Source organism: Miniopterus schreibersii, assembly GCF_964146895.1.
Source record: "Miniopterus schreibersii genome assembly, chromosome: 9".
In the NCBI taxonomy this organism is placed as follows: domain Eukaryota; kingdom Metazoa; phylum Chordata; class Mammalia; order Chiroptera; family Miniopteridae; genus Miniopterus; species Miniopterus schreibersii.
The window spans coordinates 50,299,073-50,325,974 of record NC_138118.1 but is presented as its reverse complement, the minus strand read 5'-3'; the positions used below and the strand labels follow the sequence as shown (position 1 = coordinate 50,325,974).

Sequence of the window (26,902 nt, the reverse complement as noted above, 5' to 3'; positions counted from 1 at the left end):
AAATCAAATACAGTGGTTTGTGCCAATTGTTTTTTAAAGTAGAGATGCTACCTATGTTTGGTAGATCCATAAATGACAATTTAGAGACTTGGAGGAAAATATGATGAAACCATTATAATATTTAATTATATCTTAAAGATAAGAATAAAGCAAGTGGGCCTTTTTAAATAAGTATTTTTAATGATGTAGAATTGCTAAACATCACTTTTTTTATTCACTAACAATGTATATCATTAAAGAAATTAAAACACCATCAATATGAATAAATTAACATATGTTTGATTATTTGAATTTGGTAATATTTTTCATTTTATTTCTTTTCTTTAGTCACAGGCATAATCACTCTTCTTCAGCCATTGAATCTTGACAACCCAAATAACTCTAAATCCTACTCTTTGGAAATTGAGGCCAGAGATAATGGAAATAATACCAGTACCTATATGTTTACAGTTTTTGTGGAGAATTTAGATGATCCAGTTATCTGTGACTCAAGTTTTTCAACAGCAGCAGGTATATTACAAGTCAATTTTATTGATAACATTCATAAAACAATGATAGGGTGAGAAAATTTTTAAATAAAACTTGCAATTATAGTTTGTTTCTTATAGTTTGTTTCTTTTTCTTTAATAAAAGGGAAATACATAAAGTGACAGACATATTTCTAAAAAGAAAAATAATAATTAGATTTAGTGAAATTTAAACTAACATTCAAATATTTCTTTGTGTAGCAGATTGGTTATAGGAGTACCTATCAAATTATTTTAAGTTTATATGTAGCATATGAATTCACAGGTAGCTCCAAAGTTGTCAAATACATGAAAATCTAAACAATAAAATATAATTGTCACCTACTAAATTGACCAAGGTTTAAAAATAATAGGGGAAAAAATAGCAATGTTGGCTAAGGTATAAAAAAATTAACACTTTCATAAAGTGGGGTTTTTAAATAACCTCTCAAAATTTTATTTTAGTTAACACTTATAAAAAGTATTTAAATGACAGTTGTAATCCAGTATCTCTAATTCTTAGAGCTCTTATTTACAAATTTTTTGGACATACAGTCAAGATTTAAAATTTGTAGTAGCATAATGTTTGAAATATCCAAAATGTCTAACAAGAAGAAATTAAAATATGCTCTATTTATTTGCTAAAATGCTATTATTAAAAAGTATTTCAAAAAATTATAATCATGGGAGTTAATATACAAACTATAGAAAGTTTCCTTAATTTTGTTGTATATATTGATATGTGATATTAACAATTATACACATATCTTTATATATAAATATATATTAAACCAGTGTTATCTTCTTTTTGTATGATTACTAGAAATTACTCTTTATTTTCCAACATTATAATAAACATTTTCTACTGTTAATTTTTTTGTTTCTCAGATTAAAACTCTAGCTTTAGTTACAAACTTTTAACTTCTTGAATAAAAACCATCATTACTCCTAATAGTATGTAGTTATTTCATCTGATAGTCTTGCTCCAAAATTAATATTTGTTCATAATAGGATTTCAATTGTACAAATCAGAATAGATAATTAAATTAATATAATATGGAGGTACCCTTCAGTATAACTAAAATAGATGTTTCTGAGAAGTTTGCTATAAATTATAATTTTGTCAATTGTATTTCATTTTTTAAAAATTCTACCCATAAGAGAGGACATTCCTAATATATTAATTGGAATCAGTATACCCATGTGAATAAAATAATGAAGTATGTTCTCATTAGAGCCATATAAATCACAACCTTATATACTGTTCCCTTCTGTGTGTTTGTGATTTCATGAAGATCTTCTAAAACAACATTTTCAAGCATTTGAATGTACTTGAGACTTTGCACATAGTAATCTCAGAAAATACAAGTTGGTTTGATTTGAATTTGGTTGGGTCATCTGTGCTCATCAATTATATCTGTTTTGCTAATTAGTTTTTCTCTGTTTTCCCTCCATTTATTTATAGCCTTGCATACTTATGTCATATTAAAACCCTCTCTACTCTTTCTACCTTCTCTATTCTGAGTCCTTTTATTCCTCTTGTTCTTTCTATTAGGAGAAACTGCCCAGATAACTGGGAGACAATGAGGAAAATGAAACTGAGGACAAAAGGGCAAGGAGAACTTCATTAAAATAGTTTGGGTTTTTTTTCTCCTGGATTCCTGTCCTTTACTACTTGCTATCCATTTCTCACCACCAGCCTTATCTCTTATCCATTTTAAAGAAATGTAGCTCTTTTAGAAATTCATAAGTTTCAAAACACATATTTGAGCTCGTGAGCTCATGCATGTACACATGCACACACACACACACACACTTCTTACTTTGAACCAAAACATACTTTTACTATATGTAGCAAAAACTCTATCTAAAATAAAAATTTGTGTTAAAAGAAACCTGTGCACAGAGGCTAAACTTAAGAAATAAAAATCTCCTAGGTAGGCCTTGACAATAATAAAAAAAAAAAGCTTATAGGTTTGGTACTTATGAAAACATTATTTTTGGATCACTTTGAGACAATTTAACTGATGTTCTTTGTAATTTCCTTTTGGTCTCCTCCAAATTATAGAAAGTTTTAAAAAGCTACACATGGATCCCAGGGAGGTCATTCTGACCTGATTTCTATCACAGACTTGACTGAACCAGCATGAGCTCCTTAGGCAGCATTTAGAACAAGATGTCCTTCTCTTCATCTTGTAGGCTTATGGTCCTTGAGACAGGAGTAGCAGAAAAGATAATACTTTCTTTGAAAAATAGAATAACTCTGCGGGTGTCTGTTAGGCTACCCAAAAGAGGGTATTGACACAATTTTCAGGTGGGTGATTTGACACATATATATTCAGTTCACTTACTGTGTTAAATTATCCAATTGCCTTAACCAACTAGAGCAAACCACTAAATTAGCGAATCTGTTTACACATGTTCAGGTTGAAACAAAGGTTCAAAATAAGCAAATCCATTCACATAAAAGTTGTTTCATACATTCTTAGAAATAAAGAAAGCATGAGGCTTTTGCAGGACTTCCTAATCTCAATTATAATACAGTGTTTCCTGGACATGGGATCCAAGATTCAAGAGCACAGAAATCAGGAATACAAGTATAATTTGTTAAATCACTTAGCAGATGAAAAAAACTACCTATGCTTTAAATGTGTGTGCACTTGTGTTTTTGACTTTGAGGTAAGACAGAATCACATTTAGTAATGTTGAAAGGAAGGAAGGAGTAATTATTAGTTGAAGAAAGGAAAGTAATATTTATTGAGCACTTGTGAGATGTGTTATGATTAACATTTTGTTTAATCCTCAGAACTACTCTAAGATTAAAAATGTACTTAATCCTTATTGCTCTATTTTTTGTGCATTATTATAGAAAGAGATAAAAAGCTTCAATTATCTAAGAAATCAAAGTTGAAATCATATCATAATGACCATTGACTGTGCCAGACACTGAGCAATTATATCCCATTCTATTCATTAGTCCCAAATGTAAATGTACAAATATGAAACTAATGTTATTTTGGCTCTCTTAAAATGGATGTTAATGGGAATAATTATTTTTCATCTTTTTTTCTGAAATTAGTATAATTTTAAAAACTGCTATGGGGGAAATACAGCATGACCAGAGGTAGTGGAAGAATTTTGAATTTAAATTATTGTTCATGGTTTATGTAATTGTATAGGTGTTTCAGTATCTGTTTTTGAAAACATCCCCGCATCTGCTTTTATATATATGATTCTTGCAAGAGATCCAGATCCAGGACAAGAACTGGAAGTACGTGTTTTATTGTCATCTATTTTTTTCCCAACTTTGATTTAAAAAAGAGTGTTCAAATTTTCAATGAGCAAAAAATTATTTCATCAGGCTTTGAATTTTTCTTTATATCTCATAGTAGTCATTGATATGAAAAAAGAAATTCAAATCTTTGAATACAGTAACATAGTCTTTAAAGTGAAAGAAATAGACTTTCTGAAATGATCTAAAAGCACATTAAAAACTAGAGCTCACATTTATTTGCATTTATCTGATGACAATTACACAGCTGAGAGAATATCCTTTCATGTTTTATTGTCTTCTATTCATCCCAGATCAGGAATATTTTCTTTATTATACACACAATTTGAATAAAGTATATCTTCATAATATTTCTGGTTTCAGCAATTATTAATAAACAATAGCAAATTAATAAGTAATGGAAGACAAAATAGTTTCAGATTAAGAGGGGGTAAAGAAGAAGAAATAAATATAAGATAATTCATGACACTAGATTCTCTCAGAAATTTTTATAATGTACATATGACCTATATTGTTATTATAGTGTAAGAAAAAATTGATTTCTTGATTACACAATATATTAAAAATCATACTAATGCATTGGAATATTCTTCCCTAAATTTTGTGATCCTTAGTTTAAATCTCTTTAAGTAACCTAAGGTTTTTGTTTTTTTCCCCCTTTGTCCATACTCTAACAACTGGTTCATAAGCATCACTTGGAGAATATGGTTGAAATGAACATTTAGGGGGCTTGGAGAATTTAGTTGGTATACAACTTTTCTGGTGACCTGATTATAATTAGGCATTGATCAGAAGTTCCAGTTTCTTTTCTTACTTTTTTTTTTTTTACTTGTGTGAATACTGAGGACAGAAGACAACACAGGAGAGTATAATTTCTGGCTTACCAGATTCAGAAGCTCCATATATGTGGGTGTGTGATGCATGAGGACTGATAGGGGTCAGGACTTGGACATGTGTGTTTAGGTGGGTGGGGGTTTAAACTAGAATATATGCATATGTGTGAAGAATTGGTATCTATGTAATTATTAATTATGGTGTGTGTATATTCTCTGTAACTAAAAATTATAATATCTTGGTTTTTTTGTAGAAGTCATTGGGAAATAAAAACCAAAGAAAGTCTTGGAAAACAGTAATTTTTTACAAATCCAAAGCTATAATAATAAGGGGAGAAAGAAAGGAAATGAGATTTTCCCATGAGAACATTTAATGGATTTTGGTGTAACATAAGCCAGCTTTGCTTGTTCACTTACAGACAAAGGAAAATCAGTTAATATGCCCATCAAAATGGTTGTGATTTTTTGGGGAAATGGCACTGCATACTGCATCTCCCAGGTTTTATAATTTTCTTTGGATGTAAATTTAAAATATATAATGTCTTTACTAAATCCTTCTCACAATTTTTAATGTTCATCTTGAACCTGAGCCCAGTTATAATCATGAGTGATAATGATAATGTTGATGCTCATTAAAAACAAATTTTGTCTAAAGCAATATTTAATTGTGCCATAAAGAAAATCAATATGAGATCAAATGGCTTATTCCAGGAAATACAGTGCATGTGCCTCCTTTAGGTACACTTTCTGAGTATACAAAGACAAATGATGTTTTTATATATTTTATATATTTATATATTTTATATATATTTTATATAAATATAAATTTTATATATATTTTATATATTTATATATATAATGACATTTTTATATATTAGGAAACTCTATAAATGCAACACTGGAAAGTACTCATTATAAACCCAATAATAGCTATTTACCAAAACTGTTCTAATACCTAAGTACAAAAATCTTTGGAAAAAATAAAACTAAAAATTGTGAAGGAATTTTCAGATTGTTTTTGAAGTCTGGAATTGAAAGAAAGTTTAACATTTATTTTATGGGCATTGTCTTGACACAATTAATATTGTATAGTTAGGTTTTGCCATATAATTGCACCAAAACTGTCTGTTTAAAATTCATGCTTTTTCAATAATGTATTAACCATTTTTTGTGTGTGTGTGCATGTGCATTTTTAAGTTTTTAGTATTAAATTCTTCAGTTAATGCCACTGACTACTTTGCTTTGGATTCATATAATGGTGTCATATCTAAAACCAGAGAACCTCTTTTGGACTATGAAAGGAATCCTAAGGTGAGAATAAATATAAATCTTAACATTAAAATAATAAATATACTTAAATACTCTGCAATAAGGATAATTTTCAATATTTTCTTTTTTTAAAAATTTATCTTTATTGTTGAAACTATTACAGGTGTTCCATTCTCCCCCCCCCCCCCCCAATTGACCACCTCCACCTCACTCCCACCCTCTCCCCAGGCCTTCACTTCCTTATTGACTTTGTCCATGAGTTCTGTATATATTCATATAACTTCTTTGGTTAATCTCATCCCACCCTCCACCCCCCTTCCCTCTTTCCTTTGAAATATGATCATCTGTTGCATGGGTCAATGTCTCTGGATCTTTTTAGTTCATCAGACTCTTTTGTTCATTAGCTTCTTCTTAAAGAAGACTCTTCAACATTTCCTGTACTGCTGGTCTGGTGGTGATGAGCTCCTTTAGCTTTTTCTTATCTGTGAAGCTCTTTATCTGACCTTCAGTTCTAAATGATAGGTTTGCTGGGTAGAGCAATCTTGGTTGTAGGTCCTTGTTTTTCATCACTTTGAGTATTTCTTGCCACTCCCTTCTGGCCTGCAAAGTTTCTGTTGAGAAATCAGCTGACAGTCGTATGGGGACTCCCTTGTAGGTAAGTAATTGCTTTCCTCTTGCTGCTTTGAAGATTCTCTTTGTCTTTAACCTTTGGCATTTTAAATATGATGTGTCTTCTGTGGGCCTCTTTGGGTTCCTCTTGTTTGGAACCCTCTGTGCTTCCTGGACTTGTAAGTCTATTTTTTCCCCAGGTACAGGAAGTTTTCTGTAATTAATTTTTCAAATAGATTTTCAATTTCTTGCTCTCTTTCTTCTCCTTCTGGCACTGCAATAATACAAATGTTGGGCCTCTTGAAATTGTCCCAGAGGCTCTTTATACTATGTTCATATTTCTGGATTCTTTTTCTTTTTGCTCTTCTGGTTGGGTGGCTTTTGTTTTCTCATTTCCAAATTGCTGATTTGATTCTCAGCGTCCTCTACTCTACTGTTGATTCCCTGTAAATTATTCTTTATTTCAGTTCATGTAGCCTTCATTTCAAATTGGTACTTTATTATGACATCGATTTCCTCAGTTGTTTTTGTAATACTCTTACTAATATGCTTGAGCATTCTTACAACGAAAATTCTGAACTCTGTATCTGTTAGCTTGCTTGTATTTATTTCATTTAGTTCCTCTTCTAGAGATTTCTTCTGTTCTTTCCTTTGTGACATTTTGGCTGCTTGTAGGTGTTTGTTTCTATGTATTAGGTAGAGCTGCTATGTCTCCTGGAATTTGTAGAGTGGCTCTGTGTAGTAGGTGTCCTGTAGGGCCCAGTGGCTCAGCCTCCTCAGTCACCTGAGCTGGGCCTTCCAGGCACTCCCCTGTGTGGGTTGTGTGCACTGTCCGATTGTAGTTGAGCCTTGGTTGCTGTTGGCATCACTGGGAGGAACTGACCCCCAGGCTAATCAACTGTGAGGACCAGCTGCAACTACAGCCAGAGAGCTGCTGTGCTGGAGACACCCCTATGGAGCAGGATTTGCTTCAGTGGAGCTTTGGTGTTCACTAAGTGCACTCCTTGAGTGTGTCACTAGTGGATGTGTTAGGGTTGTAATTCAGTGTGGTTGAGTCTCACCACCAGGTTCACTGTCTCTGGGCCCTCCTGGGAGGTGCAAAGTAAGCCTGTGCCAGTGCCTTGCCCAGGGCCACCCAGCATGAGCTACTCAGCAAACTGTATTGGCTGCTACTTGTGCTGGACTTGGAGGTGGCCAGGAGAGGCCAAGCCATGAACTAATGCAGGCTGCCTCTAGTGCCAGGCCTGGGGCCACTTATCAAGCCATATGGGGCATGCTGCTGCTTGTTTGAGAGCTTTTAGGAAAGTCCTAAGCATGAGGTTTAAGAGGCCACTTGCACAGAAAAGCCCCTGGAAAATGGCCTGGATGAGCCTGCAGTTGGGGAGGGGGGGTGCGTCCAGGAATCAGGGGGCAGGGCCAAAGGTGTGAGTCAGGTGCTGACAATTCAAATATGGCACCTGCCTCTCAGCTGTGTGCGGGGAAGGCTCACCAAAGGAGCAATGACCTCCACCAGCTCTTCTGCCTGGGAAAATGCTGCCCCTCCAGCTCTCGCCCAGATTTCAGGCAGGTTAATTCCTCCCCAAGTCTCCCTGGTTCTTTCAAGCTGCTGCCCGGTGCTGGGTTCAGAGGGAGAGTGTCTGAGTGAGTCCATGTGCGGGCCCCTTAGGAGGAAAGCCTGGGACTCCTAAAGCCTCTGGGACCCTCAGCGACAGTCCCCGCTGGTTTTTACAGCCCAAAATTGTGGGGATTTCTCTTCCCGGCCCGGGAGCCCTGCGCTGGAGGCCTGATGTGGGGCTGGGACCCCTCACTCCTCCGGGAAACCTCCGCCACCAAGATTCCCTCCAGGGTTTCAAAGGCAGCTCTGGGTGTGGGCCTTCGGCAGTGTCTCCGATTCAGCCCCGATCCACCCACATCTCCGCCCCTCCTACCGGTCTCGGTGCTGTTTCAGTTCCCTGGTTGTGGGGCTTCTGTGCAGCCAGATTTCAGGAGGCTCTGAGTGATGGTGGTTCTGTATTTTAGTTGCATTTTTGATGTGGTTGTGGGAGGCGGCGGGTACAGATGCTACCTACGCCACCATATTGTTTCTTCTCAATTTTTAATATTTTCAATTCTTCTCAATTTTTAATATTTTCAATAGTAAATTTTTAAAACTTACTTAAATTGAAATAAAAAATTTCAAATTTATGTAACTGCATTTTCATACTTCCATAGATTAAACAGAAATTCACTTTAAGAAAATCAATTTAAAAGCTTATTTGATTCATTTTACTTTCTCCATTGAAATTTATTTAAATATTATTTCAGTTTTTGTGTTTGCTTATTCAGGTTTGTATAAAAGTTGAAGAAAGTGTTGTCTACATATTTAAAAGCATAGAACTGAGACAATATTCTATGTAATTAAATAAAATTACACTTTTTTACATTCATGGGCATGTCTGGGGAACTGCTGCTCTCCTTGAATTTACTGGAATATAGAGATCTGGCCTCTGGCCTGTTTTCCTCACCTCCCATCCCCTGCAATGTTCTGGTCAAATTTCAAATTTGCAAATACTTGGGGAAAAAGAGAGGTAAAGAAAGGTTAAAAAAAAAAAAAAAAACATGTTCCTAGCAGCGTAATTTACAATAGGTAAGGTATGGAAACAGCACCAAGTGCCCATCAGTAGATGAGTGGATAAAAAAGCTGTGGCACATTTTCACCATGGAATACTACACAACTGTAAAGAATAAGGATATTGTACCCTTTGGGACAGCATGGATGGACTTTGAGAGTATTTTGCTAAACAAAATAAGCCAGGCAGAGAAAGATCTTATCACATGTACTTACCACATGATCTCACTTATATGTGGAATATAATAAACAAAATAAACTGGTGAATAAAGTGGATCCAGAGTCATAGAACATGAAACAGACTGAGGGATCTCAGAGGGAACATGGGGAGGGGGGTGGGTGGGGAAAGGTTAATCAAAGAACTTATATATTTATAAGCATAACCCATGGACACAGACATTGGTCTGGGGAAAGCCTGGGGGTAGGATGGATGCAGGGTGGAGAAGATCAGTGGGGATAAAAAGGAGACATCTGTAATATTTTCAACAATAAAGATAAAGAAACTTAATAAAAAATAAAAATAAAAAATCACCTTCCCTACAAAGTCATTCTGGGAAATGAGACCACTAAAATTTCAAATGTTTTAAAGTTTTTTTCAACATTCATAAAGTTTCCAGTTGTAGAGTTATCAAGTATTATTATTATCATCATCATTAACATCTTACCTAGAACAAAACTTTAAATACTGAAAATATTTTGACCAGGACTTTTTCTCACTGTGTAAAAGTTAGGAAAAAAAATGAAAAGCAACTGTCACTCCAGGACAATTGACAAATATCTTATAATATTACTCTTCACTCAGGTGCTGTAGAGTCATCTCTCAGATGATTAACTTTGCTGTTTCTCATTCCTAAACAAAGTGAACTTGTTCTTTTCATATAAAAGCCCCATTGAAATTTTGATTTTAATTGGATTGAATTTATGAATTAGACTGAAGATAATTATATCTTTATTATCCATAACCCTGAAGGATTTATTCAGAAGTTTAAGTCCTTGTATTATTCTCCGTAAAATTTGGCATTTTTACGCATTATATGTATGCATTCCTAGACAACTTGAATTTTGCTGTTAAATAATCATTTTCTCATTGTTCTTCAGGGTTATAGAAGAAAGTGTTGATTTTTCTATCTTGATTTTGAAAACAGCAACTTGACTAACTCCTCATAATAATTCCTAGGTCATCTTTCATTTTTTATTCATTAACTTCATCAAATACTTGTGAAAAGTGATAGTTGTTTCTTCCTCTCTAATTCTTATAACTTTTTATTCATATTATAGGGCTATTTTTGTGATGAGGACTTTTAGAATAGTATTTACTTATATGTGGTAATAGTAGACATTCTTGTCTTGTCATGAATTTTAAAGTTATTGTTTAAATGTTTCAAATGAGAATGTTACTTGTAAGGTTATGATGAGCAATCTTTACTAAATAACACAAGTTTTCTTTATTCCTAGTTAAGAGTTTTTATCACAAATTTGAATTTTATTATGTTTTCTTCCATCTGCTTAGAAAGTTAGATAGTGTCTTTTTTAATCTAATAAAGTTCTGAATTACTTTAACACATTTTCTATTATTATACCATCCTTGTGTTTCTGTCATATAACTTACCCCACAAGGTAGTTTTCAATACAGGTTAATATATTCAATTTGCTAATATTTTAATTTAATTTTGGGACTCTAGCCCTGACAGTTTCCTCCTGCCTTTGCTGACAAAAGCTCAAAGTGGTTTGTTCCCTCATTTCCCACCCTCACTCTTGACCCCTGCCATAGACAAGCTCATCTTTAAAGCAACTTTACATGTTTATATATTTGCACAGTGTTGAGCAATTATACCTCCAAAGGGGTTTGGACTCTGCCAGGACATCACTGGCCTAAGGAAAGTTTGTGTTAATTTCCTGGCTGGGCTATTTTTTAACCAAATGAGCCTCACTCTCTCTCTTTCTCTCTCTCTCCCTCCCTCTCTTCTTCCCCACCCAAAAATTTTATTTCAGATATATTCTAGAAGGATTATGACAAATTATTTAACTCTGTTCACCAAACTGATATAAAAGCAAACTTTCGTTTGATAAAACTTCACCCTCTTTTGGTTTACATGTCAGTCTTTTTCCTATTAGAATGTGATTTTCTCCCTGTTAAAGTTATTTCTAATTTAGTTTTTGTCTGTTGAGAACTGCACAGGGCATCATCTAGTTAGTGCTCAATAAATATTTCTTTCATTTATTTATTTATTTAAATTTATTTTTAATTGCTGAAAGTCTTACAAATGTCCCTTTCCCCCATTTATCCCTTCCCCCCACATGCCTCCCCCTAGGCCTTCACCACATATTGTCTGTGTCCATGGGTTATGCATATAAGCATATACACTCTTAGGTTAATCTCTCCCCACCCACCCCTGCCTTCCCTCTGAGATTCCTCAGTCTGTTTTATGCTTCTAGGTCTCTGGATCTATCTTGCTTATGGGTTTATTTTGTTCATTAGATTCCACATATGAGTAAGATCACATGATACTTGTTTTTCTCTGACTGGCTTATTTAGCTTAACATAAGTCTTCCCAGGTCCCACCATGCTGTCTCATAGGGTAAGGGATGGGATCCTTCTTGTTTACAGCTGCATAGTACTCCATGGTGTAAATGTCTGAGAAGACAGTTGAATGATTTCAATCTTCTTGAACTAGTAGACACTTGTTTTGTGTCCTAACATGTGATCTATCTTTTAGAATGTCTCATGTGCACTTGAGTAGAATGCAAATTCTGCAGCATTGGGATGAAATGCTCTGTAAATGTAAATTAAATCCATCTGATGTAGTGTGTCATTTAGAATCACTGCTTTCTTGTTGATTTTTTTGTCTGCAAGATCTATCCAGTAAAGTGGGTGGGTCTCTTGTAGATAGCATATATGTTCCCTACTAGGACTGTATTGCTGTTGATCTCTCTTTTAAAGTCCTCTGGTAGTTTTTGTTTTGTTTTGTTTTTTTCCCAGCCTGAGTGAGTCTTTTATTCTGAAGTGGGTCTCTTGTAGACAGCATATATTTGGGCCTTGCTTTCTTATCCACTCAGCTACCCTATGTCTTTTGATTGGAGCATTTAATCCATTTATACTTAAGTTTATTATGGATAGGTACTTATCTATTGCCATTTTAATTCTTTATGCCTATGTTTCTCTATTTCTTATTATTACAGCAGTCCCTTTAACATTTCTTGCAATGTTGGTTTGGTAGTTATAAAATCCTTTAGCCTTTTTTTGTCTGGGAAGCTCTTTATTTCATCATCTCTTTTGAATGATAGCCTTGCTGTATAGAGTATTCTTGATTTCAGGTCTTTTTTTTTTTTTTTTTGCATTACCTTGAATACTTCATGCCTTTCACCTCTGGCCTGTAGAGTTTCTGATGAGAAATCAGCTGACAACCTTATGGGAGCTCCTTTGTAGGTAACAGATTGCTTTTCTCTTGTTGCTTTTAAGATTCTCTCTTTGTCTTGAATTTTTGGCATTTGAATTATGATGTGTCTGGGCTTGGGGCTCTTTGGGTTTTTCTTACTTGGGACTCTGTGCCTCCTGAACTTACATGACTTTTTCCTTGACCAGGAAGTTTTCTGCCATTATTTCTTCAAAGAGGTTCTCAAACCCTTGCTTACTTTCTACCTCTTCTGGCATTCCTATGCTGCAAATATTGTTACATTTCATGTTGTCCCACAGCTCCTTAAACTGTCCTGGGTTTTTTTTGTGTTTTTTAAGAAAAATGAAAAAAATATATATTTTTATTGATTTCAGAGAGAAGAAGGGAGAGGGAGAGAGAGATAGAAAAATCAATGATGAGAGTCGTCATTGATCTGCTGCCTCCTGCACTTCCCCCAGTGGGGATCAAGCCTGCAACCTGGGCATGTGCCCTGACTGGGAATCAAACTGTAAATTCCTGGATCCCAGGTCGATGCTCAACTGCTGAACCATGCCCAGCTGGGTGTCCTCCTGTTTTTTGTTTATTTCTTTTTGGTTCTCTGATTAATTTTTTCTACCCTATCTTCTAATTTGCTAATGCAATCCTTAGCTTCCCCTAATCTGCTGTTTATTCCTTCCAATGTATTCTTTATTTCTGCTATGTCATTCTTAATTTCCTTCATATTTTTCATTTATGTTCTCATTCTGTTGAGCATACTTATGATCAGTATTCTCAACTCTATATTTGATAGATTGCTTACCTTCATTTCATTTAACTCTTCTGGAGAATTCTTTTGCTCTTTCATTTGGGGCTTGTTTTTTGTCTCCTCATTTTGGCTGCCTCTTTGGATTTGTTTTTGTGTATTAGTTTGATCTGCTAGGACTCCCAGTGTTTTGGATGGTCTCTGGTGTAGGCCAATGTCAGATGCTGTTTGTGACTGGCCTTGAGTGCCCTGTTTGAAGCTTTCCACACTCTACAGCTTGTCACAAAATATTTCTTGATTGAAAGCATAAACTCTATCTACCTATTTCAAAGTTCTCTGTGCTTTGTTAAAACTTAAAACATCAAGAATCAATATATTTCATTGTTTCAAAAACAGTTTGTTCAGTATTTGCTGTATGCCTAGTGCTGTGTTGGCACCCTTGACCTGATTTCTAAGACACCACACATTTATTTTCATCTTACTTTTTTTCTAAAGGAACAAAGCACTTACATTATTTTAGGCACTAGTAAGGTACAAATAATAACTTAATTCTTATGAAAACTCTGTGAAATAGATACAATTATTACATTCATTCTATAGATGAAGACACTAAGTCCAAATAAATAACTTACCCAAGATTATCCAACTGACAAGTAAATGAATCATGATTCCAATAAAAGCAGCCTAACCTCAATGTGGGTTATTCACAACTATGCTACCTTGCCACTGTTTGTCGTCTCTTCTGAAAAGCTGTTATTATTCTCCCTCATGCTTTTATGCTTTGCTGTCATAACCATATAGGTCATATACAAACTGTGTGCTGCTCATTTTAAATATCAATGTTTGGTGTTTAATAGGTACACTGAGAATTTATGAACAAACAAAAAAATGACTAATTCAGAACAGCTTCACTATCATAGAGAATCCCAGTTTTTTAAGACTGTGTCAAAGAAGGGGAAAATTGACACATTTGAGAATAAACTTTTCATTTTAAATCATTATTTTTCCTTGCCTTTAAAACAGATTATATATTTTTTCCTGAGTAATAATTTACTTCAGTTATAATATGTTTTTCGTTAAGATACATTTTAGTTAAATATTCCTTGTAATTTCAGTTTCTTATCATTTATTTAAAATATTCCTGAAATGGAAATCTCCATAAGGTACAATCTCATAGAATTAAAAGTACTTTGAAGTTTTTTTGTTTATACACATAATTATTACTTATAGAATTAAATTTAATAAAAGAAAAATTAAAATCATTCTTTATCTTCCTCAAACTTATTAGCTATTACCTTATTAGACAACATTTCTTATTTATTTACACATTAGGATATTAACTTTTTTAATGGAGTTTTACTACTTCTTTGAGTTTTCCAAAGTATGCATGATTTTTAAAATAGTTTCAAAAGTAAGAGAGTTGTTTAGCTTTATATAATTTTTTTTCTTAACCACTGAAACTTAAGTTACTCTTATTTGTTAGGTATTTCAAGAAATTTAATTTGGCTATTTTGCCTTAAATATAGCACACCAAAACCAATGTTTAAAAATATAGTCAAAGTTCCATAACAATTGGTAGGTAGCATTAATAACATAAATATGTATAAGAGTACAAAACATACATATCCCTCTCAACAAATGACCTTAAGATGTTTTGGGAATGAATCTACATTCTTATGCTTGCAACTTTTTAAAGAGTTTTTTCAATTATATTTTTAAATCATTTTTAATGTAAAGAGGAATTGCATATTTTAAGCAATCAAAAAATATTCTGTCTTCTCTAATTTATTTTAGCGTTTCCAGATCGTGGTGGCTGTGAGAAATAGAGGGAATCTGTCTCTGGAGTCGTGTACTGGCACCATCACTATAAATGTCAGAAATGTTAATGATGAGAGCCCTATTTTTAAGTAAGTAGTGGGTAATCTAAATATATGAATGCTAACATTTAACCACTAAAATTTTTTATGATAGGGTAAATAAGCAGTAGATATCTCCATTGCCAATATTCTTACAAATATTCAAAGTGACCTAGAAGCAAACTTCTATAAGCCCTAAAGTATTGCTCTTTCTATGTAGAGTAGAAATCAACTTCATTTGTATTTTGTGCTTGAAACCACAGAAAAGTGTCCATTTTTGATGGAATAAGAATTCAAAATTTTCTACTTTCCTGATGTTTATCTGTAATAAGTAAAATATTGCAGAAAATGCACATTGATACAGTTATATGGGAAAATCAATGTAGCCATTAAAAAGAATTTAGGCAATAAGTACTTGATATAGAAATATTTCCAAATATATATGAAATAAAAAAGTGATTGCAAAAATGTGTATTTTGTTATCTGAATTCAAGTATAATTTACCAGTCAGGAGAAGGTCTAGAGATAGGAGGAAACTTTTAACTTCACTTTATAATACATAAATCTACTCTAATATATATAGTAATTTGTAAGAAGTTATTTTTTTTAAGGCCAAAGTCTTGAAAATGTTACAAAATATGTATTACAAAATGTAAAGTATATGTTGTGTGACATAGATGAAAAGAGACATTTGTTTACACTAAGTGATAAAAAAATCCCTTTTGTCCTACAGATACATACCAGATGCACCTATAAATATTTATGAAAATCTGCCTGTTGGAACAAAGCTAGTCAAGTTGACAGCAACTGATAGAGACATAGGAGACTCTGTACATTATGAATTTATAGGTACACAAAAAGAATTTTCAATAAATGAAGGTATAATAATTTTTTTTTGCTAATCATTTCATAAAGTATGTGTTTTATTAGTTAAAAATAAACCTGGTGATCATTCTACTAGGATAAAAGAATCTTTAAAATATTTGGCAACATATTTAACATATTTTATGTGAGGTAAAAAGTGATCATTCCCCCCTTTTCAGAAGTATGGAAATAGTCTGCACAATCTGCCTGCTCCAGGGGACTCCCAAACAATTCAGACCCACAGCAGGACTCCCTGGGATGCTATTGTATGTTTTTCTCTAAGAAGTAGATTTTCCCTTGGAAACCATAGTACTTGTCAAATAAATTGAATATTTATTCTAGATCATACATTCTCATAAGCACTCTGCATACATAATAACTTCTTTGAATTTTTACTAAACTAATCCTTATCTAACATGTGATGCTTGGAGAGGAATCTTAATTTATCCCAAACCCATGCAGTTAATTTGCATGGCAGAACCTGTACTTGATTATGATATTTGTAACTCTAATTACATTTTATATGACCAAAAGTTAGGAGTCCATGCCTCTAACAACCTTGGAAGGATGCAAGAGAAGGGGGAGAATGAAAGCTTTCTCTTTTTTAAAATGTGAGGTACATTTTCACACATGGAAAGAGCAGGATTAAACACACACTGTCTATCATATCAGTAGAGAGAGCCCCATTTAGGGAGTAGAACTTGAGAAAGGTGAGGAAGGTGACCTCTGGAGGGCAGGACCTATGCCAAGTCAAAGCTCAAACAAAGAGAAAAGGGTGCCCTATCCAGTACTGAGAGAGGGGAGTGGAGACAGATAGAAAACTAGTTACACATCTGGGGGATTCATAAAATAACTACTTTAAAGACAAATGAACACTAGTTTCTTCTGTCAGACATGCTAGTTACAATTGCAGAAAATGCAACAACAACAAAAAAACTGGAATGAACAATGAGGATGAATTAAATTGGAAGTGTTAAAGTAAACAAGTTTTTGATTATATGTATGTATACAAGAAGATGTGTGTGTGTGTGTGTGTGTGTGTGTGTGTGTATAAATGTTGATGTAATTGTATGGGTACACACACACACAGGCACACACATACCCCACAAATGGATTTCTGTAGTTATATCTACTATATGAGGATGTCTGGAGTATATCAGAATAGCAATGAGCACACCTAATCCCCAGACACTGACTTCTAAATACCATTTTACCATATACTCCTTAGAGAAATGGCTCTTTTTGAGGAGACAGGAGTTAAAATACAAGATAATTTTGAAATATCTTGTGACAGAAAGCAAGAACATGCTCAAAGATTGATAAAGGTATGTTAAAAAGACATGCAAATGAACTTGAATTGGCTCCTTCTAGCCAATGCAGGGCAATTTGAACATCAAAGTGAATATCAGTAGCTGTAGATTACAACCCATTATATAAAATGGGACACCATGAATCCACAGAGATATAAATACATACATAAATTGTCAGTTTGATGGAGAACATGATGTTTACATATTTTCAAAATACCTCACCACAAAATACTTATTAATTATAAAGAATACAATAGCAACTTTGAAGTGGAGAAAATTGGCAGACACTATCTTAGTCAAATAATTAAAATAGACATCCCCATTCATGAGACAAGCTGATAGCATGTAATAAAAACACAGTATAACTTCTGTGATATTTAATCAAAATTACATAATTCAAATTTATTGTAAGCAACCATCAGGCACATCTGACTTGAAGCAAATTCTCCAAATTTACCAGCCTTTAATCTTCAAAATGGTCATGAAACTTACATTGAAGATCTTTCTTGATTGAAGGAGAGTTAGGAGACATGACAATGTGTGATTCTGAACTGAATCTTTTTGCTATAAAAATATTATTGAGATAACTGGTAAAACTTGAGAGGAGGTTTCAGTATTAGATGTATTGATGTTAAGTTCTAGATTTTGTTGTTTTTATTGTAGTAATGTTGGAGAATGCTCTTAGGGAATATACCTTAAAATATTTGTAGATGATGAACATCAGGTCCATCAAACAGTTCAGGAAGAAACCTCCCCACATATTTGCAATTATTTAAAACATTTAACAATTATAAATACTAAAAACTAGAAATTAACAGAAAAAAAGATAATAAATATATAAGGTAGTCAGGGAAGAGGCAATTCCTTAAATTATATTCTAAAAATTCCTGAATTAGCAAACAAAATAAGTGGAACATAACAAATGCTAAAAATATATCACAGAAGAAAATGTTACTAATATAAAGAAATATTTGAGGCTATCTATTAAAAAACACACAACTAGGATTCTGGAAAACCAATACAGAATGGCTGAATTTGAGCCATATTTTAGTAAACTATTAGATATTAACAAAAAAAATATTTGAGACGCTAGGCAAATAGGTGAACTCATTTATAAAAGAGTGATAAGCAAATTGTAAACAGACCTTTCTACAACTCTTTTTCCACAAGTTACTAGAGTAACATATTCAGGAAACTCAAGGACATAAAAAGTGACAAGAAATTTATACACAGAAAATGACCTCATAGGTAAAGAAAGCAGATAAAACTTTTAAGAACATGAAAACGCTCAGGATATATTGTTCCTCTTCCTGAGGAATTCGCTAGAGAATGCACTCCAGACAACCAAAATAACTGGAGAGATATCAACATAAGAAATAGTGCCGAGAATTAAATATATATTTATTTATAGAACTAAAAATAAATAACCTTTATAAAGGAGTGTATTGCACATAAAGGCAAAATGCTCTACAAATATAGATACAATAAAATTATTTAAAAAGCAACTTAATTAAAATCTCAGATTCTATTTTTATTGATTTTTTTTCATATAGTTCCCTACCCGAACTCTACCCTCCCTGGAGCTAAAGGAACAAAAAGCATTCATAGTGAGAAAACAAATTGGAACAGAAGAGCAAGGAAGAGAAGCTGACCCTAGTAGATATTAAAACCTATTACAACACCTCTGAATTGCAAACAGAGTGATAATGACAAATGATTATACAGTTAGACAGGTTGAACAGAATATAAAATCTTCATAAGGGTCCTAAATGATCATGAAAATGTAGTATTCAAAAAAAGTGCACAGGAAATTACATTTTAATGAATGATGTAGTAACTAGATAGCATTAGGAAAAGTAGAACATTTTTATGCTGTGTACCAAAACAGTTAAATAGATTAGACAACTTTTACAAAATACAACCATACACATAATAGAAGAAAATACAGGGTATGGCAAAAGTAGGTTTATATTTGTGAGTACACAAAACACAGTTAATTCTTATAGCACTGTTTTTTAATTGTTGCATTATTTTCCACACAAAGAACTGTAAACCTACTTTTGCCCCACCCTGTATGAATGAATTTCTTTATAAACCTGGGAATAGGAAAAATTTTTATAACCATAACCCACAATCCAGAAACTACATGGTTACAAATTGATGAATGTTATATAATCATTATATCACCATCATTATCATCATCGTCATCATCACCACAACAATTTTATGGCAGGTGAACAAAGTCACCATAAGCAAAATAAAAATACAAATAAGAAATTGGGAAAAGATCTGCACATTAGAATAAATAAAAATAACAATTGTGTATGAAAATGGCTAAAGATAGGAAACAACAGTTTAGAGGAGCTGAAAATGACTCTCAATCACATGAAAGAAATACTAAATCTTGCTTATAATAAAACTGAAAATGAAAAAGATATATTATTATTTTAAATAATCACAAACATGTGGGGTAATTATTATTCTGAAATATTTGAGAATAAGTTTCCTACCTGATGTCCATAATTTCCAAATGATTTAGATGTACATTAGATTGCATAGATCAGAAAATATTTTGTAGGAAGGTCATGGTGGGTGGGGGTGAAGGATGCACAGCGAAGCTTAGGCTGAGTGTTGAAATGAGCATAGGAAGCTGAGGCAGGAAATACTGGGATAGCTACAGGGGAAGGAGGGGAAAGAGTGTGTTTTGACAAATGAAATGTAAGTGGAAAGACTTTTGACCTATCATATTTGCAAAAATTTGTGTTTGACAATATCTTCTGTTGGCGAGACTGTGGGAAAACAGACCTTATATACTGCTGATGAAAATGAAAAATACTAAACCCTCATTGAGAAATATTTGGCAGAATTTAGTAAAATTCCATAAGAATTTACATTTTAACCCTAATCTCACCTGAGAAAATATCTCAAATACACTGGCAAAAATATAAAAAGACACATGCACATGATATTTATTGCAACATTATTTAACAGCAAGATTGAAGATATCAATAAGGTATTGGTTGTATAAACCATGATACACCTAGGCAATGAAATAATATGTACCTATAAAAATAAATGAGGCACCTTCCATAATATTACGTAATGATTTGCAAGGTATATGGGGGGGGGGGGCAGTGTGCATAGTGTGTTACTATTTAATTGATCAAGGAAAGACTCAAAAGTATATAACAAAATTTTTAAAAAACAGAGAACCTTGTGGATTAAAGAGTTAAGAGGTATTAGCCAATTACAAAGTGTGGCTTTTGCTTAGATGATTATTTGAAGAGCAACAAATCTTAATAAAATGATCCAAGAAATTTGATCATTACTGGCCAAGGAAGTAATGTGATGTTTTAGGTATGCAAATATACCATTGTTATATTTTATTTATTTTTTATTTTTTTATTTTTTTAATCCTCAGCCAAGGATATTTCTTCTATTGCTTTTCAGAGAGAGTGGAAGAGAGAGAGAGGGAGAGAGATGTGAGAGAGACACATCAATTAGTTGCCTCCTACACTCACCCCAACCTGGGCCGGGGATTGAGTCTGCAACCAAAGTACGTGCCCTTGGTCAGAATGGAACCCGGAACCCTCCATCCACAGTCTGATGCTCTAACTACTGAGCAACACCAGCTAGGGTTGTCATTGTTATATTTTAAAACAAGAGTCCTTTGCCTTTAAGAATAGATAAGAGAATACTTACAAATAAAATGATATGCTATTTGGGATAGTCTTCAGAATAATTCAGGTAGGGGATCAAATATTTGATGCTATAAATGAAAAGAAATTGGCCCTGAATTGTAATCATTGAGATGAGTGATGTGTACATAGAGATTTATTGTATTATTCTCTTGTGTTTGTATATGTAAATTTTAAAAATAAATATTGCTTTATTCAGGAAAATATATGCCCCATCATAATAGAAGTATATCATTGATTTTTCAGTTGCAATAAACTATATCTTTAAAATAACATGGTTTTAGAAGTGGATGGAATACTATAGCAAAGATGTTAATAATTTCATTACTTTCACTCTGCTTGTTGCCCCACCCAGTTGCACATATGTAATCAGTCAGAACACATGTTTATCAAATCTACCTGCTTCATATGAATTAAAATCCTTTCTTTTCATCACGATTGCGATCAACATCTCTCACCCAGTCTTCAGGACTGCAGTTTACTGTTCTAGTGATCTGTTCCTGTGTGTGCTTTTTCCCTTCCGCGTGCTGTTGTACCTGCCGGGAGTGTCTATCCTATTTCTTCCTCTCCTTTGGTTCCCTTTGCCATAACCGCCTTCTTGTAACCTCCATCGCACCCCAATCTTCTCTGCTTTGATTTGCTGTACTTGGTTTTCAACACTTTGTCGAGGCTTCACTATGACCCTCCCTTGAAATATTTTCTGGTCTGTAAGTGTAGAGGCTTCTCTCTTCCTTGTCACTGACCATTCCCTGCACAGCCTCAATTGCAGCTTCATCAGGCCAGAAACTGGTTTGTCCTTTATGATTTATTTCTCGAACTATTTTATCCATGGCATTATTTAAATTCATAATGTATTAATCTAGTGAATGTTGAACAAATTTATATTTGTCTACCTTTTAGATTCAGGAGAGGTCATAATTGCCTATCCTTTGGATTATGAAGATGCAGCCACTCCGCGTTCCTGGGTATTGTATGTTACAGCTTATGACAGTGAGCGAGTGCATTCTACAACTGGAACACTCACAGTGGTTCTACAAGACATTAATGACAACCCACCTCAATGCACTCAGGATATTTATGTGTAAGTTACAGAAAATTTGGTCTCAGATTTTGGCATATAGAGAAAAATAAAAATAAATGGGTAACCAACATACCATTTCTGGAATGAAGTGTAAGGCCTTTATTCCTTCTTTACTATACTTTAAACAATTTGCAGCTTCTCTTTTTTTTCTTCCTGATACAATTGGATCTTCTTTATTTTGTCTCAAAAAGTTATAAAAATGAAAGTTAGAATAGACTTCAAAATATAATTTGTGTTTAACCCCTTGTTTTCAGGGTGGTTAAACAACTATGACATATAGGAAAGTTAATATTCATTTAAAAAATAATTTTAAAAATTTAAAAATTAATTTAAAAATTGCTTCAAAGCCTCATGCACACACAATCCTTGGTGTTGCTTTTTTAATTACCTAAGATTTGAAAATGCAGTCATGATCTGTTGTTAGCATTATATAAATGGAGTATCAAATCTGAAAGATTTCACTTACATGCAAAGTTTACAGTTAATTAGTAGTGAACTATATCCTGAAACACTAATTTTCTGATCTTTAGTACAACTTCTTTACAGAATACTCAACTGATCAGAAAATTCTTAACCTAGTCAGGGAGTATTCCATAACAAACTCTTTTTTGGTATTCTGGTTACATATCTTATTACAACAGAGTATATAATAATCCACACCTGAAGAAAAACCATAGAAATGTGTGCTTTATATCATCAAGCCACAAGAGACAATGTTGATGGAGTTAAAATCAACTCTGTGGAGAACTTTGATAGTCTTGCAAGTTGAGCAATGACAGCTCCAGCTTAATCAGAATTTTCACTTACATAGCAGGAACAATGTTTTAAACAATGCTATAAAAGTATTTTGGTGGTCTGCTCTTGAATAACGTAACTCTCACTTAAAGCAATATTTTATGAATATTATTACAGGCACATATTTGATCGCTTTGTAGTTCCAAAACATAGTCTAAAATCAAACATAGAAATACTGTCATTGCTCTGTTGTACTTCAAAAATCGACTTTTAGTTTCTAAACTTTTGCCAGAAATATGTTTTACTAAAAAATACAAAAGGTAGAAATAATAAACAGTAATTCTGTAGCCACCCCAACTGTAGTTTGTTCTCACTTTCCTTTCCTGCTGGTAGTCTACAGATTCTTATTGGAGGTATATTAGAAACTTGTTAACAAATTAGACAATTTACACTTTTTTCCACTATTTTTTAAACCTAAGGCATTTTACATAATTAAAATTAGAAATACTATTTTAAACAAAAAATAATTTGGTCAGGGAACGTAACACTAGTTGCAATAACAAAAAATAAAATTAAAAAATATATCAGTGGCTAAACCCAAATAAGCATTTCTTTGTCCCTTATGCAAAGAGCAATTAAGGTTGGTTGGCTCTGCTGAGTGGCTCCTCTGTGCTGTGGCTGAGGGGTCTTGATTTATTGGATCCTCTGGCTTTGCCATGCTGTTGCCATTTGCTTTCCACCACTTGAAGAGATCAGAGAGAGTGAGAGCATATGAAAGATACCACAAATATTTAATCACCTTGTCTAGGCTGATGCACACAGCCTTTCCAATTATGCTTCATTTACCAACACATACTCCTCTCCCCCTACCCCCATAGCCAACTGTGAAAGTTGTAGGGAAACTGGGGTATATAGAGAGGCAAGTGAATATTTTGATAAAAATTAGTGGTGCCTGCTGTTAAATATATATAATAGATGCTCTGTAGTAGAGCAACTGTAGCTTAAACTATGCATAGAGATCAATGCTTAATTCAAAACAAATATTAATTTAAGGAATGTTGTTAAATTAATATCAACAAGACAGTTTGGTGGTGTGTTTTTTTTGAGTTTCGCTTTTGTTCAGTGCTTTTTATTTTACATTGTGAAGTTATTTCTGAGGAACTGAAACCTAGAAGGTAACCAAAAACATGTTAAATGTTTATTATTATATATTTTTAAAGAATAGTTTACTAATTTTTAGAGAGAGAGGAAGGGAGAGAAACATGGAAGTGAGAGCAATACAACAATCAGCTGCCTTCTGCACCACCCACCACCAAGGACTGAGCCTGCAACCTGAGCATGTGCCTTGACCCTCACCCTTTGGTGCGTGAGACGACCCCCAACCAACTGAGCCACACCAACCAGGGCTTTTTTTTTTTTTTTTTTTTTTTTAATGATAGTTCAAAAGAAGACTTGTAGAGAAGTCATAGTTAGGAGATAGAGGCAAAGGTAGCCTCTGAAGGGAATTGTTCTGATTATTACCTAAAGTAATATACAACTATATTCAAGGACACACGACAAAGCACTACTTTAAAACTAGAAAGACTGAATAAATAGGTGAAAAACACAGCTGAAATAGGAAGTGAAAATGGACTTAAGAATAATTTGAATTCTGATGGGACAAGGAACCATCAGTCCTATGCTTCTGTTACCTGAATGTCTTCAATCTCTTTGTTTCCCTTTTTATGCCCCCCGCAGTGTCTTCACTGAAATCTCAAAGCAGTATTCTCACAGAACTAAATAATTGTTATCATTTTGTTAGCATTCAAAAATTCAACCCGATATCTATCTGCCTAAAAGCAAAAGTTTAGAGTAACTAATTTTAGATCACTTTCAGCTCTAACATTTATAAGTAGATAATTATGAATTTGAGGTACAAAATGCCATTTTCTCAATTATAATATACATCTGTTTCTTACTAAATTTGTTGCTTATTAATCCAACATAATAGCAAGTCATTTTGCCTAGGCCTTAGGAAGAATGCCAAATAACTTTTTATCTTTCACAATTTTAACCACCACTATAATTTTATTATTGGCAGAAGTGGTTACATAAAATATGAACACATTTTAAAACGTTTTAATATTAAATATTATCATCTGTATAAATCTAGATTAACATGCTCCCCCACATTTTTTTCTCATATTTTGCTCATTGCAGAATTGAACTTCCTGAAAACATCCCAGTTGAAACTCTTTTAGTCTCTCTGACTTGCACAGATGAGGATGGAGCTGTTCCCAATAACAATATCACTTATCATTTGATTATAGATAATTTTGCAAATGAAACTTTTACTCTCATGAACAATGAACTGAAAGTAAGTATTTTGAAGTTGCTCTCTGACTGTGGTCCTGTGATTAACCTTAGATTTAAAAAAACTTATTATAATAAAATTCTTAATGAACTACAGTAGTTCAAATAGCTGATGGCAGAATTTGTTCCTGTATTTTTAACTGAACCTTAAATTACGAACAGAATATCTTACTTTGGGATAAACGCTGGAATGCAATTTTGATCTTGGGAACTGAACTAGGAAGGTTATAAATTTCCTAGAACAAATGTTTCCGTGATACAGTACTGGCTATTTCTTTGGTATGTGTTGAAATTACTGTAATTGCCATTAATAAGTATGTTACATAACATATGAAACAGAATAAATATGCATATTTTATTACTGCATCTTGGAACATACAATAGCTTAAATATCTTACCAATTCAGTAAATCAAAATTTTATTTTTAGTACTTTTTAGACCAAAGTTGTTTGCTCTTGTTTTTAAATAGAATAGGAAGAGTTGGATTAGGCTTTGTGTTCAACTAGGATTTGTGGCTCTTATTTACGGCTATGTATATGGGTATTATTATGATAAATAATTGCTCATCTAACCATCTGTTTAGGCAACAGACATGGTCTATCTGGATAAGTAAGACATGGGTATGTAATAAACAGTTCTTTGGCCTTGATTTCACACAGTCCCTTGCAATTGGACTACGACCCAAGCCCCAAGTTGCATTTCATACAAACCCTTAACACCCTTTCTATCTGCAGCCTCACACTCTATGACCAAGGTACACAGAATCACTTTCTCAACCTGAAAACACTGTGCTGTCGTTCAGCTTTGGTTTTTAGTCCTACTGGTCACACTACTCATGCTACTAGAAAATGCGCCCCAGCACTTTTGTGCCCCCATTACCCATACACTTTTGCTCAGACATCACTTCCTTTAGCAAGTCATCCTGATATTTCTTCTCCCTCTTATCTGGGTCAGCTGCTTCTCTTTGGGTTCCCACAGCATTTTGTATATATTTCACCATAGCACTTACCACATTTCTGTCTTCCCAATTAGGGAAAGAAAAATCTGTTATTAAACTTGTGTCTGGCAGACATTCAGTACTTGTTAAATTTACGTTAATCGATGACTAAATTAATGAGTAATAAAGGAAAAAAGTAAATTGTGAAATAGTTTTATAAGACATTGACAGAATTTAGTAATAAATTACTCCCAAATTCATCAATGCCATATTTTCACAATTCTTTGCCACTAAAATTTATTGCTAATATGACCAGAATGTTAAAACATAGCCTCATAAACTATATATATATATGTATATATGTTAGTCTATATCATGATAATGATAGAAAACAATGAACTATCAAAAGTATTTAAAATTAGGAATGTGAAGCTCATGGACTGTATAACATTTCTTGGTCCCTCCGTACTCAAGCAACTTTCAATGAAAATAGGATGAATAAAACAAGCATACAAAATACATGAACAAACAGCAACAAGCAGATTGTGGTGCTGGACCTGCACTAATTTTGACAAAAACCATTAAATCTGATGCACAAATTTCCTAGAAGTAAAACTGAATGGGATCATGATGACTTCTTCTACCTTTTTCTGTAAATTATGGAATTTTGTCCTTTAGAATTACCAATATATGGGTATAACCCCTTTCTCTTTTTAAAAAAATTTACTGTGAAATGAGAATAATAGTATTTTTCTCAAAAGCTGAAAGGGTTCAGAAAGGGTTATTAAAATGACAGCACTCTTCTCTTGCTACAG

The 26,902-nt window shown here is 33.4% G+C and overlaps 1 protein-coding gene across 1 annotated transcript in view; it reads left to right on the top strand.

Annotated features, from left to right (window-relative positions):
- LOC308561610 (cadherin-related family member 4-like) overlaps positions 1–26,902 on the top strand; it is a gene marked incomplete at both ends in the record, with an annotated part of 111,017 nt that overhangs the window by 25,998 nt on the left and 58,117 nt on the right. Inside the window, 6 exons of the mRNA XM_081146975.1 lie at positions 328–510; positions 3,686–3,777; positions 15,049–15,161; positions 15,844–15,989; positions 21,883–22,063; positions 24,998–25,154. Of these exons, the coding sequence (XP_081003101.1) occupies positions 328–510; positions 3,686–3,777; positions 15,049–15,161; positions 15,844–15,989; positions 21,883–22,063; positions 24,998–25,154 (872 nt within the window). The remainder of the gene's footprint in view (positions 1–327; positions 511–3,685; positions 3,778–15,048; positions 15,162–15,843; positions 15,990–21,882; positions 22,064–24,997; positions 25,155–26,902) is intronic.